General features: G+C 40.7%; 2 protein-coding genes across 5 annotated transcripts; both read left to right on the top strand.

Annotated features, from left to right (window-relative positions):
• Positions 1-2003: 2003 nt before the first annotated feature.
• Positions 2004-5589, top strand: cbln18 (cerebellin 18). 3 transcript variants are annotated; one of them, XM_082502929.1, is made up of 8 exons: positions 2004-2416; positions 2578-2729; positions 4005-4104; positions 4225-4404; positions 4491-4649; positions 4736-4824; positions 4924-5004; positions 5099-5589. In XM_082502929.1, exons 3-8 carry the CDS (start codon positions 4005-4007, stop codon positions 5225-5227), a joined length of 738 nt encoding a protein of 245 aa, XP_082359055.1. In that variant the 5' UTR covers positions 2004-2416; positions 2578-2729; the 3' UTR covers positions 5228-5589. The 3 variants fall into 3 exon arrangements, with proteins under 3 accessions (XP_082359055.1, XP_082359054.1, XP_082359053.1); XM_082502928.1 differs by having other exon boundaries at positions 2004-2729; XM_082502927.1 differs by lacking the exons at positions 2004-2416; positions 2578-2729 and adding an exon at positions 2875-3723.
• Positions 5590-10164: 4575 nt separating this feature from the next.
• Positions 10165-15926, top strand: tagln (transgelin). 2 transcript variants are annotated; one of them, XM_082503231.1, is made up of 6 exons: positions 10165-10322; positions 13327-13370; positions 14164-14352; positions 14499-14670; positions 14926-15028; positions 15113-15926. In XM_082503231.1, the coding sequence occupies exons 2-6, from the start codon at positions 13359-13361 to the stop codon at positions 15249-15251; spliced, it is 615 nt and encodes a 204-aa protein (XP_082359357.1). In that variant the 5' UTR covers positions 10165-10322; positions 13327-13358; the 3' UTR covers positions 15252-15926. The 2 variants fall into 2 exon arrangements, with proteins under 2 accessions (XP_082359357.1, XP_082359358.1); XM_082503232.1 differs by lacking the exon at positions 13327-13370 and having other exon boundaries at positions 10166-10322.
• Positions 15927-16097: the final 171 nt, after the last annotated feature.

The raw sequence follows: 16097 nt of genomic DNA, 5'->3' as shown, positions 1-16097 counted from the left end.
GGATGTTGATCTGACATCATGAGTAGTGCACAGGTGTACCTCAGACTGCCCACAACAAAAGGCCACCCTGGAATGTGCAGTTTTTTGCGCTATTGGGTGTGGGCAGTCTGAGGTACACCTGTGCACTACTCATAATGTCAGATCAGCATCCTGATGTGGCACACCTGTGAGGTGGGATGGATTATCTCAATATAGCAGATGTGCCCACTACCACACATTTGGACTGATTTGTGACCACTGTTTGGGAGGGATGGTTATATTGTGTATCTGGAATGAATTTTAGGTCTCTACGTCCATCCCATGGGGAATGGGAGCAGTAACAAAAGTGTTGCGTTTATATTTTTGTTGAGTGTATAATACATTTTTCCAGGAGTACGGACATTTTTAAATGTGGTTGTCAACACATGAAAAACCCTGTTATCAAATAGGGCCACGTCTTTTTGAACAAAACACCTGGTTTCAGGTTAATAACAAACAGTAGAGGTGAATGAGGATCTGCTGTACAGCAAACCCTTGTTAATGGGGCCAATATTTTAATTTTAAATGCTTAACTTTTATGCGGAAAAAAATATCCAACTATGATTTCAATATATACACTTTGGTACAATCACGTTATTTGTTAACTTCATGCTAAGGATGATATTGTATTAAGCGCACACACAGATTTATCTATTTGCTTCCCCATATGATGGGGCAATTCATTTTTATAGCTAACAATGGGTTAACAATTGGGCCATTTACCATACAAAATCTTGTCAGGTAGTCACTAGTGGCCAGCTGGTTACATAGAAGTTTGGGTGTACAGAAGTCTAAGAAAATGCCTCCTAGAACCCTTTTTCAATAAACTCTCTGTAAATGATTTTATAGACACAGTCGCTAGTTTCAAGTCCTAGTGAATCAAAACTATTATTTATTTTAATAAATTGTGTTCAATTAGAGTAGCCGGGATATATCCTCAGTGCAGTCAGATCCACTGCTTATTCATCATGTCAAGTTTCGAACACTAAGATGGTGGTGGTGAAAATGCTTAGTTCAAGGTCTATTTATAGCCTAGAGGATCTTTTTTTTAATTGGAAATACAACATCGGCCTCAGCTGGTCATGCATGCTCTGCATCTTACTACTATTCAAAGGATCTATTAGTCTACAAAGGCTTTATATTGGACTGTGCAGTAAAAGGTTGGTTGTCAAGAAGGAGCTGAGTAAAGAGGTAAACTAGTGTGCCTACAGCCTCTCTAAAACATGGTGGAGGCACTGTCATGGTTTGTGGCTGCATCAGCCAGTGGCGCTGGAAATGCTGTCAAAATTGAAGTAATTATGAGTACAGAAGAGTACAGTCAGATTTTTAAACAATGCAATACCATCTGGAAAGCAACTAATTGGCAACAGCTTAATTCTTCAGCACCACAATAACCCTACTCACATTGGCAATGCAGTAAAAGAATACTTGGATAACAGACAAAGAGTGGATTGATCTCTCCAGGGCCTGGAACTCAGCATTATTGAAGCAATGTGGGATCATCTTGACAGAGAACCGAATGAAAAGAAGCCAAGATCTAAAGGTTTGAATTTTCCTTCAAGACGTCTGGAGAACTTTTCCTGAAGACTGCTTAAAGAAATTATAAGAATGATTGAGTAGGTGGTCAAACCAAATATTCATTTTCAAGCTCAATACTTTGTAAAAACTCAGATTTGCCTTATATACACTGTACTACCACTTATGTTTGTATATTTCTATAAATAATGGTGGTTGGTTAAAAAATATGATTTTCTGCACCAAATGTTTTTGGTGCAGTTTATTCATTTATTTTCCAAGTATTTCACTTGAAACAACTTCACCATTCTACCACATGGAGAGCAGAGTTTAACCTCTGTAAAGCAAAATTTCATACTCAAACGATCAAAGTTTCTAAGTGAGATAACAAATGAAGTGTCTATGTTATCAATCTACTCCCAAATAATGGCAATCGTGATTTCTTATCTACACATAGACATATCTAGGCACATATTATAGGCCTCAACAGAATGCAATATCTTATGACGATTGTGCAGTCAGCTAACATATTCTTGCACAACAAAAGACTTTATTAGGCCAATTCTCTGAACCAGGTTAAAGTGTTTCCCACTTTTTTATTTTTTATTTTATCTCATATCGATGATAAACTGGGCTACTACCACTATCTGAGTTTCCAACAATACTTATAGAGAAAGCAATCGTGGGAAAGCAATACTGTATATTGTTTTTGTTAAATCAGATAAAACTCAGCTCCATTTGTCTTCTTATCTCAGTGTTATTATATTCTCGGGGACCTGACAACTATCTACATTTTTGAGCAGCTGGCATCATTTGAACAATGGCAACCAGATACTGCTGTCCTAAAAACGAGTATTACTGTCCACACAATAAGTGCTAAAAGGTGCTGTGAGAACACTTTTTGTTCTTTTAAACTAGAGGAAAATGATCTACTGGACTGTATTACAGAGGCAATTGAGGCTGTCACCGTGGCAGGGATTGGATAGCTAGTGCTTAGCTGTCCAATGTCTACTTGTGTGTTTGTGTGTGTGTTCATGTGAAAAGGTGGAGCTACTGTCATTCGCACCCTCATGGGCTGGATCACCCAAAGTGTAACAATAAGAAGCTGAATTCATCCTCCGCCATTAACTTTCTTAAATTCACAAGAACCTGACACAGGCCCAGTCTTTCAGAACAAGAAGAGGACCAGAAAAACAGTAAGTTTTATGATTAAGTCCTTACATATACATTATAAAAATGTGAAACAAATACAAATGAAGAACGTTACATTGCTTTCGCAGGGGGATGATATATAATTAACCTTTATTTGAAACATATAAAATTTTAAAAAAAATACTGCTGTATGTGGGACTGAAAAAGGAAATTGTTTATATGCAGACATTAACTAATATACATGTTATGATGATTACAGTAAGATAACCAAAATACTTAACACTCTAGCTTTCAACTACTGACTTATGGCCTTGATAAAGAGTATCACGGGTACCAGATTGATGTATATTATCAAGGTCAAATTCATTATCGCTGCTTTCTGCTACATTTCAGTTTTACCCATTTTAATTTAGGTTAAAAAAGCAGTCCAAAAAGTCGGTATGAGTTACAAAGTCAGTCATATTTTAAAGCTAATACTGAAAAAATTTGCCAGCCAGAGTTAAGTGGAACTTTTTTGAGACAATCTTGAAATTAAAATTTATGAAACATCTAAAAATTTTGAGTAACGCCTGTGTAAGTCAAAATTTTGAAATATTAATGTGAAACTTGGACTTAGCCTAGATGACAAAAAAATTCTTAAGAAATAAGAATCCATACACAGAGGGCTAAAAATCCAAGTAGACATCTAGCCGACATAAACATCATGTTCTTAGAGTTTAAGCTGGGTATATACTAGCTTATTGGGATTTTTCTGAGGAAAGCATAAGTTTTGGTATTTTTACTTGCTAGCAGCTAGCTTAATTGGCTAGGCAGATAACATAGCTCAGAGCAGGTCAAAACTAAGCCTAAACCACACTAAATGTGGCTGAAAAGTAATAGCCATGTTGTACACACTCAATTAGCAAGAGATGAAACCAGCATTTTTAAGTAACGCAGCACATTCGTCCTTACCATTGTTGTTTGGTGGGAATGGCTTCAAGCATTTAACTCCTCCTTACAACACACCTCAGAATGAAGATCAAAAATACACTGCTAAAGGTTGGCAAAATCTAAGTAGAATTTTCTGAGTAAACATGAGCTTCTTCACTTTACACACAATACTTAAGTTGTTGTATGGTAAGGTAGGTAGCTAGTTTTAGGTAATTCCAGCAGTTATGTTAAAAAGTTCAGTTACTCAGTTAAAGGTGTGAGAATTAGTGCTGATAGGCCTGAAAATGCTTGCATTAGCTCAGCAGTGTTTAGCTTACTATCTATAAGAAAGGAGTACTTGGCCTCTCTAGTCTGATAAAATACTGGATTCTGCTTTTTGTTTTTTTCAGATGGTTGTATTACCAGTTTTGTTCCTGTTGGGGTCACTGTTTCTCTGTAATCCAGTGCAGGCCCAGTCCGACACCATCTTAATGCTGAAACAGGCAGCACGTATGTTATCCGGCCTTATTTTGTTGACAAACTCTTATATAACATTAAGTTTAGTAACTTTAGTTTGACGGCTGAAGCCATATCTGTTTGCCCTTCTTGGTGTTCCTCTGTTTTTTCCAGTTAACTGGAAGGGAGCTCTGACTTGTGAAACATCGGACTGCAATTGCACTTTCAATCAACAGCGCGGCTGCTGCTGTGCAGCAAGGGACATGCTCCAATTAGAAGAGGATATCTTAGAAAGGATGACCTTTTTGTGGCATGACATCAGCACACTGAAAGGCAGAGTACAGTCACTCACAGGTGAACACCCTTGTTTATTAAATTCAAAGTGTTTTGAGGCCATTGACCTCTGTTGTTCAGTATTAATTCTCCCTTCTCGCTGTCAGATAAAATCAAGGTTGCCTTCAAGGCCACAATGGACCCAAATATTGCCCTTATGGTTCCTGGATCAACAGAACGTTGCTTTGGTCCATTCAATATTAATATTCCAGTTCCCTTCAACTCTGTTCTTCTCAACAGTGGCAATGGATATAACCCGTCCTTGGGTAAGACACACACAGAAAAAGAAGGCTTAAACTCCTATGACTCCTATGAGTTTAACTCACTAACTCTGCACTCTCTGTCTCTTCAGGTATCTTCACTGCCCCCTTTCCTGGTGTTTACGTCTTTTCTTTCACAACCTACTCATCTGTGGGAGAGAATGGGCGCCTCTACCATAAAGTAAACAAAGCAGATTGAAATTTCTGATATCAGATAACATTTGACTGGTCTCGCTGTATAGCAACAACAAAATGAGTTGTACCTTACTTTTCTGTGCAGGTCCAGCTTATGAAGAATGGGAAGCGCGGAGCCAGTGTGTGGGAGAATAATCGAGAGGATACGGAGGACAGCGCCACGCAGGTAAATTGGTTGCTACAAATACAGTTACTAAATGTGAGACTGTGTCATTTTTGAGAGAAACAGTGAGAAACACAATTTACCATCTGTTTTTCAGGTCGTTGCACTGGAAATGCAGAGGGGCGATCAGGTCTACCTTGACCTGACGTCTGGGAGGAAACTCTGTACAAATCTTCAGTACAATGTCTTCACTGGTTACATCCTGTACCCCTACATTGCTGCCTAATACACCACCTGGAGAGCCAGGTCACTTCATCTTTCTCATTCCAGGACCTTAAATGGATTGAAATCAAAATACTAGTGTTCACCCACCAGATATAGGTTTGTGATTTATTGTGGGGCAGGTCCCATTGTTTAAGAGCCCCTGCATTAGATTTAAACAAAAAACTACAAAGATGTTTGTTGCTATCACATAATATGCCAAGAAACACAGTTTGTGCATAGTTAGAAGAAAAACAAGAAAATCACTTCTTCAAAGTTATTTCCATGATTAAGATCTAAATCTGTGTCAATAAATTATACAAAGTCTGTCTGTATAAAGATAAAGTGTGAAATTTTTGGGTTATGACATAATAAAAGCTTAGTTGACAGTGATGGCGTGTGTTTAATTTCAGAACTCGTACACACTCACATAGGCAACATCCATGAATGGAAAAAGCAGTGAGAGGTTTTTCTAAAAAATTAGGAAGGATGACAGTGGATCATAACAATGCTGCTGCTACTGCTGATGGCATCTGGCCACGACCCACCTTCAGTTAAACAAACACATGATGTAGGAGCAGATTACACACACATGCACGCACATGCTGTGAGAAATTGGACATACCAGTCATTCCAATAGGAAGCTTCTGTGTAGAAGCCAGAAGCACAGGCTGGTGGGTCCATGTTGTTACTTTAAAGCTGGGATGTCAAACTCATTTTACATCATGGACCACATACAGCCCAGTTTGAGCTTAGAAAAGGGAAGTCCTCCAAACTATACATTTAGTTCAAGAGATATCTGAATATGAGAAAAAAGGTGCAAAAAGAGCATTTCTTATCCTACACATGAAAGAAATGCTGCTGTAGTAAATCAAAGGCTTACAACTGGAACTTTTATGTTACTTAATTGTTCATCTAATAATACCAATAACCATGAGAGAGGTTTTTATTGCTGTGAAAAGCTGTAAACTTGTGAATATATGATTAATTGTTTAATATGTAGCTACTTCTCAGAGGAGTTTAACTTAGCACAAAGACTGGTAAAACACGAACAGCTAGCCTCTTGTTTTCTTCAGTTTGTACTCAATGCAAGACACACAACATGTTAAGTGTTGCCTGTTTGCATCAGGATCCAGATCCGTTATTCTATCAACACATTCTCATCCCAAAGCATAACATACTGACACTATGTGACAAATCGTTGGTATGTTACTCGTTCAGAAACATGAGAACTATTTGGAATGAATCTACACATGTACATTTATTTTACTTTCTCATCATGAATCACTTTGGAAAACACAATCTAATACGATTGAGGTTAGGGATAAGGTTATGGTTAGGGTCAAGGCTGGAATCCAAGGCTGGAACGTGTGTTACTGCCAGGAGCATCATTCTATTGGACTCCATCCACAATCCATATGGATGCAGAAGGTTACCTTTCACGTTCCTATGTGATGCCTCGGGACATGACAAATCATCGGTATGTTATGCGTTGGGAATGAGAACAGTTTCATTCTATTATCAAACTAAGGTCAAAGTTCATTTCTGACCACAGAAACAGAGATAACAGGCTCACTCATGGCATATTAAATTCCTGATAATGGTGAATATTTAAGCCAGACTGAACAAGCAGCTGCTCCTAATGACACACATTTTATCTAAATTGTTTGCAGACTCTGAAGTGGGTGTTGTTACTGGTTTTTAGACCTTGCGATGAACACACTAACACAAGAGGATGGATCACTAATGCTAGCTAGCTTGTTTAGAAAAGTGCTAATTAGAGACACTCAAATAAAATACTGGAATTTCTCGCACCACAACAGTACAAGCTATGTGATACTGGATTAAAATGCTCCCCTGAATCTGTCTTTACTGTGGAAGGTTTTCACTGTGAGTGAATACACAAAGTTTATCAAAGTAAAACGACGGCGACCACAACAAAAATGCCGATAACAACAAACTTAATGAAACTGACAGATTTTTAAAAAGATATTTTAAAGATGCCAACAAAGGCACAGTTAAAGCTTTCAATTAGGTAGATAAAAAGCCTGGAGTTGATTTGAGGTGTGGTGCTTGCATTTGGAAGATTTTGCTGTGAACCGACAGCATACGTTCAAAGGAGCTCTCGATGCAGGTGAAACAAGCTATCCTTAATCCTTGAGCTGTGAAAACTGAAAAAAGGAGTGGCAAAGTCTACAGTTTTGTGATTGGTGGATGATCACAGAGTCATTTCCTTGGTGATGAGAAACCCCTTAACAACATGCAACCAAGTGAACAACACTCTCCAGGAGGTAGGCATATAGATAACCAAGTCTACCATAAAGAGAAGACAGCTTGAAAGTAAATACAGAGGGTTCACTGCAAGGTGCAAGACACTCATAAGCCTCAAGAATACAAAGGCTAGATTGGAGTTTGCTAAAAGACATCTAAAAAAAGCCAGCACAGTTCTGGGAAACATTCACTGGACAGATGAAATCAAGATCATCATCAGCAAGGCTCACAAACAAACAGCAACTGAAAGCCTCTGCAGTAAAGGCCTGGCAAGCATTAAAAAGGAGGAAACCCAGCATCTGGTGATGTCAATGAGTTCAAGACTTTAGGCTGTCATTGCCAGCAAAGGGTTTTCGAAGAAGCATAACAACAGTATTGAACATTTTATCTTCGGTTATTTCATTTGTCCAATTATTTTAGATCCCTTGAAATGAAGGGATCGTGTTAAAAAAGCATTTTCCTCTAGCATTTTTATGTAAACTTTTTGTTCAACCTGCTAAAATAAGGCTGAAAGTCTGCATTCAATTGCATCTGAGTATTTCATTCACTAATGTACAGAACTGTACTCTTTGCGGTAGCAGAGCACTTTATTTTTAGTCGTTAAAGTGAGAGAAGATCCCAACTTACTGCAGATTGGAGGTTGGAGGAAATTGTATAAATGATATATGATCTCACTTATAGTTCTTAGAAAGAAAAACAAAATATGCAAAACAACCCAAACCTCCCCCCATCAGCCTGTCTCTGATTATCACTACAAACACGTTGGCGATACCAGTCACGCTGAGTTGACTCCCTGCAGGCAGCAAGAGGCTAAGTCGGGACCCCATCATTTAAAGCATGCTCAAGTCTGATAACACACAACTTTAAAACTCTATTTAAACAGGTAACATATAAAGAAAAAATCCACACCCTGAAGGGTTAGGATGCAAAATTTAGCACAAGTATTTATTTCTGCTGCAGCTTAGCGTCTTACTTTGGGGTGTATGGGAACTGACTCACTTTTGGAATCAGCTTCAAGTCGTCCTTTTAAGGAACTGGGCACTACCTACTGGGATGGCGCCAAGTACTACTGGGGCTGGGGTTTGGTACAGGGAGTATTACTCAATGAAAAGTCATTTATACAAACATATTACTAGATATGTAAAAAAATACACATGAGTTGGTACATTTTCAAAGGGTGATGCTTACACTTACATAGCACTCTTTTTTTAAGAGAAAGATTTTTGTGCTCGAGTGTGAGCAAAGGCGAAAACCACAAGCTGCTAGCTATGTGTTAGCATGCTGTATTTGCAGATGCATGCTAGCAGTAGCTGTCCTGTTGTCAGCAGTTGTTTCTGGCCTGGAAACTGTTTGCGATTTTAGCTGTTTTCCTGCACATTTTTTAGATTTCTATCAAGCCTTAATAATATGACTGCTAGCTTAGTAACTGTAATGTGATTACTCTGCAACACTGAGCACGAAGCACAAAAACCACCAGTACCAACCGCACAGCCATGTGTGGAAGATTTATTCCTACACTGTTGACACGTGCAAAGAAGCACATATGAGACGTTGTTGTGCATTTCTTTTCTGTGTTTGATTCGTTTTTATTTTGCCATTTTACGTCTTCATCTATCAAAGACTAACATACCTCATATCTCATAGTCACTCAATAAAACACTCGATGAAGCACACAGAAACATCTGGCTCTCCTTTTATTTTTACAGCTTATGGAAGCAGGATTAAAGGAGAAGATCAAAGTCATGTAACTTGAATATTAGAGTGCTAAAGATGGAAACCAATGATCATAAGACAGATGTTTTGTGACACGACAAAGTGATTGCGACGCAAAGCGATTCATTACTTCTATCAGGTGTGTGGACAAAACATAATGTATGACAGCTGGCAGAGTTTATTAAATGTAGTTTAAGAGTGTAACTTTGTCATTGTCAGTATGAATAGATGCTTTGTTTTATGTAGGAGTGGTCTGAACTAGCTTCTCGCTCTGTGATCTGTCCAGCTTCACAGAGAGTTTGTAACTATACGTTTGAATTCTCATATGCACACAGGAGCATCGTGCTGAAATGTGCTTGTACTGGAAAGGAGGTGATGGAAATGTCATGAATGTTTGCGGTGGGATCCATGCACGCACCCTGGACTTACATGGAGCTTTCTGTCTCAAAGTTTGATGACTTTCTCTTACTCCCATCCTGTTTATCTCTCCTCTCCTCCTTCCCTCCTCAGTGTACACAAATGTGGAAATAGTCACTTTTGACACTGCTCAGTCCCTACAGTAGTATAGAACAATACTTTAGTTATTTCCCCCACAACCAATTGTCACTTCCTCTCTTTTCTTTCCACCTCCATCCCATCACCCTTCCTCCCCGCTTCCCTCCAGCCTCTCCCTCCGCCATCTTGCTGTCACTTTTTTTTTTCTTGATGCCACTTTGAACGAAGAGCAATGCGGCGAAACTATTTGGGGAATTCTCGCCGACCAAACCAATGCTGCCGTCTCTCTCCTCTCTGCGTGGAACAGCCGTACCCAAATAAGGCTGGGCGTTCTGACTAGACGTGAGAGGAAGAGACGCAACAGGCAGAGGGAGAGGGAGCTGCTGAAAGGCCATGCCCTTTTAAGGATGAAGTTTCCTTTTTTTCCCTCTCACTCGCCCTCATTCTTGGCTTTCGTTGCTCCCTCCTTCCTCCGCCCTCTCTCACTCTCTCAGTAGAGGAGTGAAGTCATCTGGCCTCATCTGCTCCTTTTAAGCCGGCATTTTTGAGAGGGAGGTCCCTTGCCAAGCATATACAAACACTCAGTCAAGCATCCACACTCACGCCTTCACCAGCGGAGAACTCACCTATTGCTTCACACAGTGAGTATGCTTGTCTTTTTTCCCTTGTAAAACTCCTGGAAGTGATGGTTGTCTGGTTGATGATGGTCAGATGCGGGGTGTTAAATTCATATCAAAAGGAATACATACAGAATATGACTAATTTCATCCTTCGGAGGTCAAAGGGGCTGTTTGCATGAAAAATCCAGGAGCAGATGGGAGCTCAAACATCCATATGCACCAATGGTTTACGACGTATGCAGAGACTATCGGGTTTACTAAAGATTTTTGCGCATTTGACTGAATAAAAGTTTGCAAATATCTGCACGTGATTGAGTACAGCTGCTTATAATCTTCATTCTCTGATTAAAAACTGCTGTACGGGAAGCCTGGTTGTACCGTTTTATATACATACCTTAAAACTTTGTGCAAATAAACTCACCGTTTAACTGTAATGCGGTGCATATCTTATTTGAGGGCTGATATATATATTTTCCCTTAAACTGAAAGGACATAAAAGCCAGACAGCATTTCATATATCTCCACATCGGCATAGTTTTATTTGTACAAGCAAATGATCCACTGCCATACATGAGCTTCTGAGGCGTAATGAGTTACAGAGCAGACAGTTACAGCCACTTATATAATGAGGATACAGAGCTGTCCAAAGTTTCCATCTGTCTTTATGAATACATTATGAAGCTGCTGCCTGATGTGGAGCAGCGTTTGGAGAGAAGATAATGAGCAAATCATCAAAGATGGCAGCACACCCAGTGATTCCAGTAAAGCCAGCCAGCAGTAGCAGTGGGAAGGAGGAGGGGAAGGAGTATTAGTGGGTAGCTGAGTTTCTGAACAGCAGCAACAGGAGGAGATAACACTATCTGTGCTGCCAATCCAGGAGCAGTACATAAACACAGCAGAGGTTTATAGAAGCCAGGGACTGATCACGTCTTTGTAAGAGTGCATAGTTGCTGTGAGCCGGACAGCAGTGCTCACATGACACAGTCACTAGAAGTACATCAGCTCACATGTACAACTGTTGTAAAGTTTGTCAGAATGATCAGAACTGCAAAGGGCTTTCAGAAAGTGGCAGGTCGGAGTAAACTTTTCTGTGCCCCTGGAATAAACTGGAAAAATAAAATAAAACCAGCACATCACCAAGCTGGGATGGCATCCTTCAGCCAGATGACTCAGCTGACAAAGTTCAGCAGATTTACGCCAAATCCTGACTCTCTAAAAAGCTGAGAAACAAAAGGATAGAGCGTGCGCCGCTTCCACAAGCACCCCACAGCTTATTCATACAAATCATTAGATGGCGGTTAGCTGGTTAACTGTAGAGGAGGCGAGGCTGTCCGATGCCACGTCCCCTCGGGCTGCCGCAGTTGCCACAGCCCTCAAACTGGTTTCCTGTTCTGGCATTAGGCACATTTGCCATGGTGATAGAGAAACAGACGGGGGAAAACACAGGAGAGGGAGAGATGAATGGACTGAGGTGATGAAGTCATGACTGTGGGATAGAGCTCTTTGGGAGTTTTGAGAAGAGGTATTTGAGGCTCGCCTTTACTTCAAATCTGTGGTTTTGGCCATCTTTGGTGATTTTTATTTTTTATTTTTTTTAAATGTTCATACTGCCATATTGCTCTTACACAAAAATCTCCATCCTTTTCTTTCTACAGTACAAAGCATTAGAAGTCGCTATAAATGAAAAGCTCCCCATGCAGCAGAATTAAGCAGAAGCAGCCAGACAGCACAGAAGCTTGTTTAGCAGATATTTATTGGACCTGGGCTGGGTCCCAAACACAACATCAGGCCCCTGGACGCACATAAATACCAGAAATAGAGACTAGGCCTTAATGGATTTACTTAACCTCCAAAAAAAAAGATTATATAAGCTTTGTTTGGTTGTTATGCAGTGCACACTTTCTCCTCTTCGTGGTGGGAGAAGGCACTGAGTGCACAGTGTGGTAAAGATGCCGTCTATTACTTTTCCTATTTAAAAAAAGTGTAGCGTGAAGGATTCGTGGTCAAAGCCCACAGAGTGTTTCAGGAGGGCCAGTGTTTAAAAAGAGAAAAAAAAGGACAGATTGAAATTATACCAGAGACACATTGCTTTGAAATAATAATTATATAATGGCAAATGTCAGGCGGAATAATGAGAGGTGTGTGTGTGTGTGTGTGTGTGTGTGTGTGTGTGTGTGTGTGTGTGTGTGTGTGTGTGTGTGTGTGTGTGTGTGTGTGTGGAAGAGATATAATATCTGAACTTGTGGTTGTAAGTAAGTGAGCGTGCTCCCCAGCATGTGTGTTTGGTTTCCTGTGGTCTGGAAAAGCACCACAGAGTATGCAGAGAATATGAAACTGGGCTGGAGGTAACGAGCTCTGGACGTTCTGGGCTGGGAGCCATTCACTTCTTTGGCATTCAGCCTCTAATACGCAGACATGGGGGATATGTACTCGTACAATGGTACAATGGTTTTATTTATCATATCCACGACACCAAAAAAATCCACATGTCTTTTATCCCTTTACTAAACTAAATAAGTAATTACATTGAAATGTAATGTAAAAATCCATAAAGTACAGCCTATAATCTGCAATTTACATAAACACAGCTACACTGGCTCACTCATCAGCTGCATATCCAGCAACGAGTAGGAGACGGGTGAAATTAAAACTGAAAAAACAAAAACATGGAGCTAAAAGTAGGTTGAATATTCCAAAGTGGGAATGTGCCAGTATTGTGTTTGCACGTTGTTTTCATCACAGGTTTCCATGCCTCACAAATCATTGAGTGAGAAAGAATAAATGAGCAAATGAAAATAAGAGGAATGTGAAAGAAAGGAACGTTTTAAGAAAAAAAAGTCCCAACTTTATCTTCTGTCAGTGCCCCTACAGGCCTCTGCTACAGTGGAAAGAATCCAATCAGAAAAACTTGTGCATTGTGTAAAAACAGAACAACAGCATTCCTCACCCTGTGCCAGAACGAGTCGCTACTCCAGCCAGAGGAGAAGTTTAACCTTTTCAATGTTTCGACTTTAAACCTCTCCAGGAACAGGGAAGTTGACGTGACCTGACATCAAGATGGCAACAAAGGTTGGATGGTGCAGACAGCACTTTGATATGAGTTTTTGCACTCATTTGCACTCATTGGCTGTTGGCCCAAAGGCAATACAGAAGCATAAAATGGAGAAAAAAAAAAAAAAAAAAACAAGTGCTGGCTGTATGTGTGTTTGTGCGTTGGTGCAAAGCAAAACCCAAAAAAAAAGAGAGAGGGAGGAAGAAAGAGTGTGTGTGTGCTGGCATTACAGAGGAACATATGCAAAAATCAGCTGGCTGATAGCGAGCTCCCTCTGCACACCGTCCATCCTGACGGGGCTGAATGGTTTGCACTGGGAGACGCAGCACTGTTACTGCTGGTGCTCCTGGGAAGGTTTATAATTGTACTGAATGCTGAGCATTTACGCTTCTATACACGCTTCTGACATGCATGGTGTTAATGTTTGTACTGGTGTATCATGATTACAGCATATAGTCAGGAGGAGGTGTATGCGTGTTCCCGAGTAAATGTGGCTTTATTTAAATTCTTTGCACAACTATGCATGTTTCTGCATATGCTTTAGACTCAACCTAAATGATACTGCAGTGCAAACATGTGAGCTGCTAAAAGCAACTATGAATGGAATAGGTATAAACGTATATGCAAGACAAAGATAGAAGTGACAATATTTGATAAAAAGAGATCACAGGTAAGACTAAGATCAGAGAGACTGAAATCCCCATCATTACGTGACATCAAGGGATCATAACTACATTAGCCCTTTTTCTTTGACGGCATGCATTTCTCGTTCATTTCCATCCTTCACTTCACTTCTCTCGCCTGCCCCAGGGTGCCGGCATGGCTAACAAAGGTCCATCCTACGGCCTGAGTCGGCAGGTCCAGGACAAGATCGACAGCAAGTACGACCCAGAGCTGGAGCAGATCCTGGTGGAGTGGATCAGCCGTCAGTGTGGATCTGGTGTGGGGAAGCCAGAGCCCGGCAAACAGGGCTTCCAGGCTTGGCTCAAGGACGGATGTGTGAGTGCACAAGCTGCCCGGATGTTTTCTAATAGAAATTGCTTTAAGATAAAAATCTTTTATTTGTGCTTCTCCTTCCTTTCTTCTTCCCTTTAACTGCCCTCCCTTTTCTACTCTCCTTTTTGGTTTCATTTTTTTCTCTCCAGGTCTTGAGCGAGCTCATTAACAGTCTGTTTGCCGGCGAGAAGCCTGTGAAGAAGATTCAGAGCTCGCCCATGGCCTTCAAGCAGATGGAACAGATCTCCCAGTTTCTCAACGCTGCCGAGAAATACGGCGTCACGAAGACCGACATGTTCCAGACCGTGGACCTTTGGGAAGGTCAGACAGGTTTCATGCTCTCAGGATTGTTTAATAGTGGAGGGTTTAGGCACTTGGATTGTATGGTGCAACCATAGATGTTTTTTTGTTAATGAATGTGGCCACCACGTGTTATTTTCAGAGTGTTGCCATTAGAGGAGGTGGTCATTAGAGGAACAGCAGGTTTTAGTTGTTTCCACATATTGGTTTTAGTTTTCAGAGATTGATATTTGATATTTTGACTGGTGCTGTTGTTAATATGGTGTGTTGGGACAGGTAAGGACTTGGCAGCGGTGCAGAGGACCCTGTCAGCTTTGGGAAGCTTGGCCGTTACCAAGGATGAAGGCACATACAAGGGAGACCCCAACTGGTTCTTCAAGTGAGTCCTCTAAAATTAAACGGAGCCCTGTTAACACAATGACTCCGGCACCTTTTTGTGACAATTTTCAATGTTGCATTGCAGGAAGGCACAGGAGAACAAGCGAGACTTCAGCGATGAGCAGATGAAGGCTGGCAAAAATGTGATTGGCTTACAGATGGGCTCCAATAAGGGAGCCAGTCAGGAGGGCATGAGCTACGGAAGACCTCGACAGATCCTGTAAAGTCACTGAGCCGCCAGTGGAAAGGGCGCTCACTGCAGAGCCACTGGCTTGGTCCAACTCCATCTCCAGGTCCAGCCATGCCACCATCCTAACTCCAACTTCAGAGAGATGGAGCTAAACCTGTTGTCTGCAGCGAGCAGCACTTGCATCAGTACCCCAAACCTCTTTAGCCCCTCTTTTAACCAAAACCTCTGGTGCTTTTTACGATCTCTTGCACCCTTTGGTCCTCCTTAAACTTAATAACTGTCACAGAGCCCTTATTTACATGCTCGCACTGGTGATCAATGCAGGGTTCAACTATGCTTTGTCTTCGGACCAGTAACAACTGAATGTTTGTAGTCTTAAGCTGCAATTGTAGCCATGAAAAATGACCAAAAAGTGTCTTGTTAAACCAAACAAAAACCTTTCACATACCAAAAGTTGATCCGGTCTTTCCTTCGATAAGGAACTCGTGTTGCATCTGCCTCCCTGAATTTTGATGGGTTCTGACAGAAATACGAATTCGTTTACATGCCGTAAAGCGTTCTTCTCAAATTTACAAGCACAACCATGTTGCACCAATGCTCCTCATTTTTACTGCTACCGTGTCAAGTACACGTCCCACATCGCTGCGCCTGCTGTATCAGCGCTCATATTTTTGTACATTGACTTATTAAATAATGACTTTGAAATACATCTCCGAATTGACTTTGTGTTTCCAGCTCTTTAAGGGTTCCCTTGTTGAAAAATGGGGTGGGATCTCTCCTACTAATATTTCAAACAACCCACGCACCAACATGCATGCATGCATGTTTATATGACCCAGATTAAGAATACATTGCAACGGGGAACACTTATCACATTTTT

Source organism: Aulonocara stuartgranti, assembly GCF_965226115.1.
Source record: "Aulonocara stuartgranti genome assembly, chromosome: 14".
NCBI lineage: Eukaryota > Metazoa > Chordata > Actinopteri > Cichliformes > Cichlidae > Aulonocara > Aulonocara stuartgranti.
This window is presented reverse-complemented; position numbering and strand designations above follow the sequence as displayed.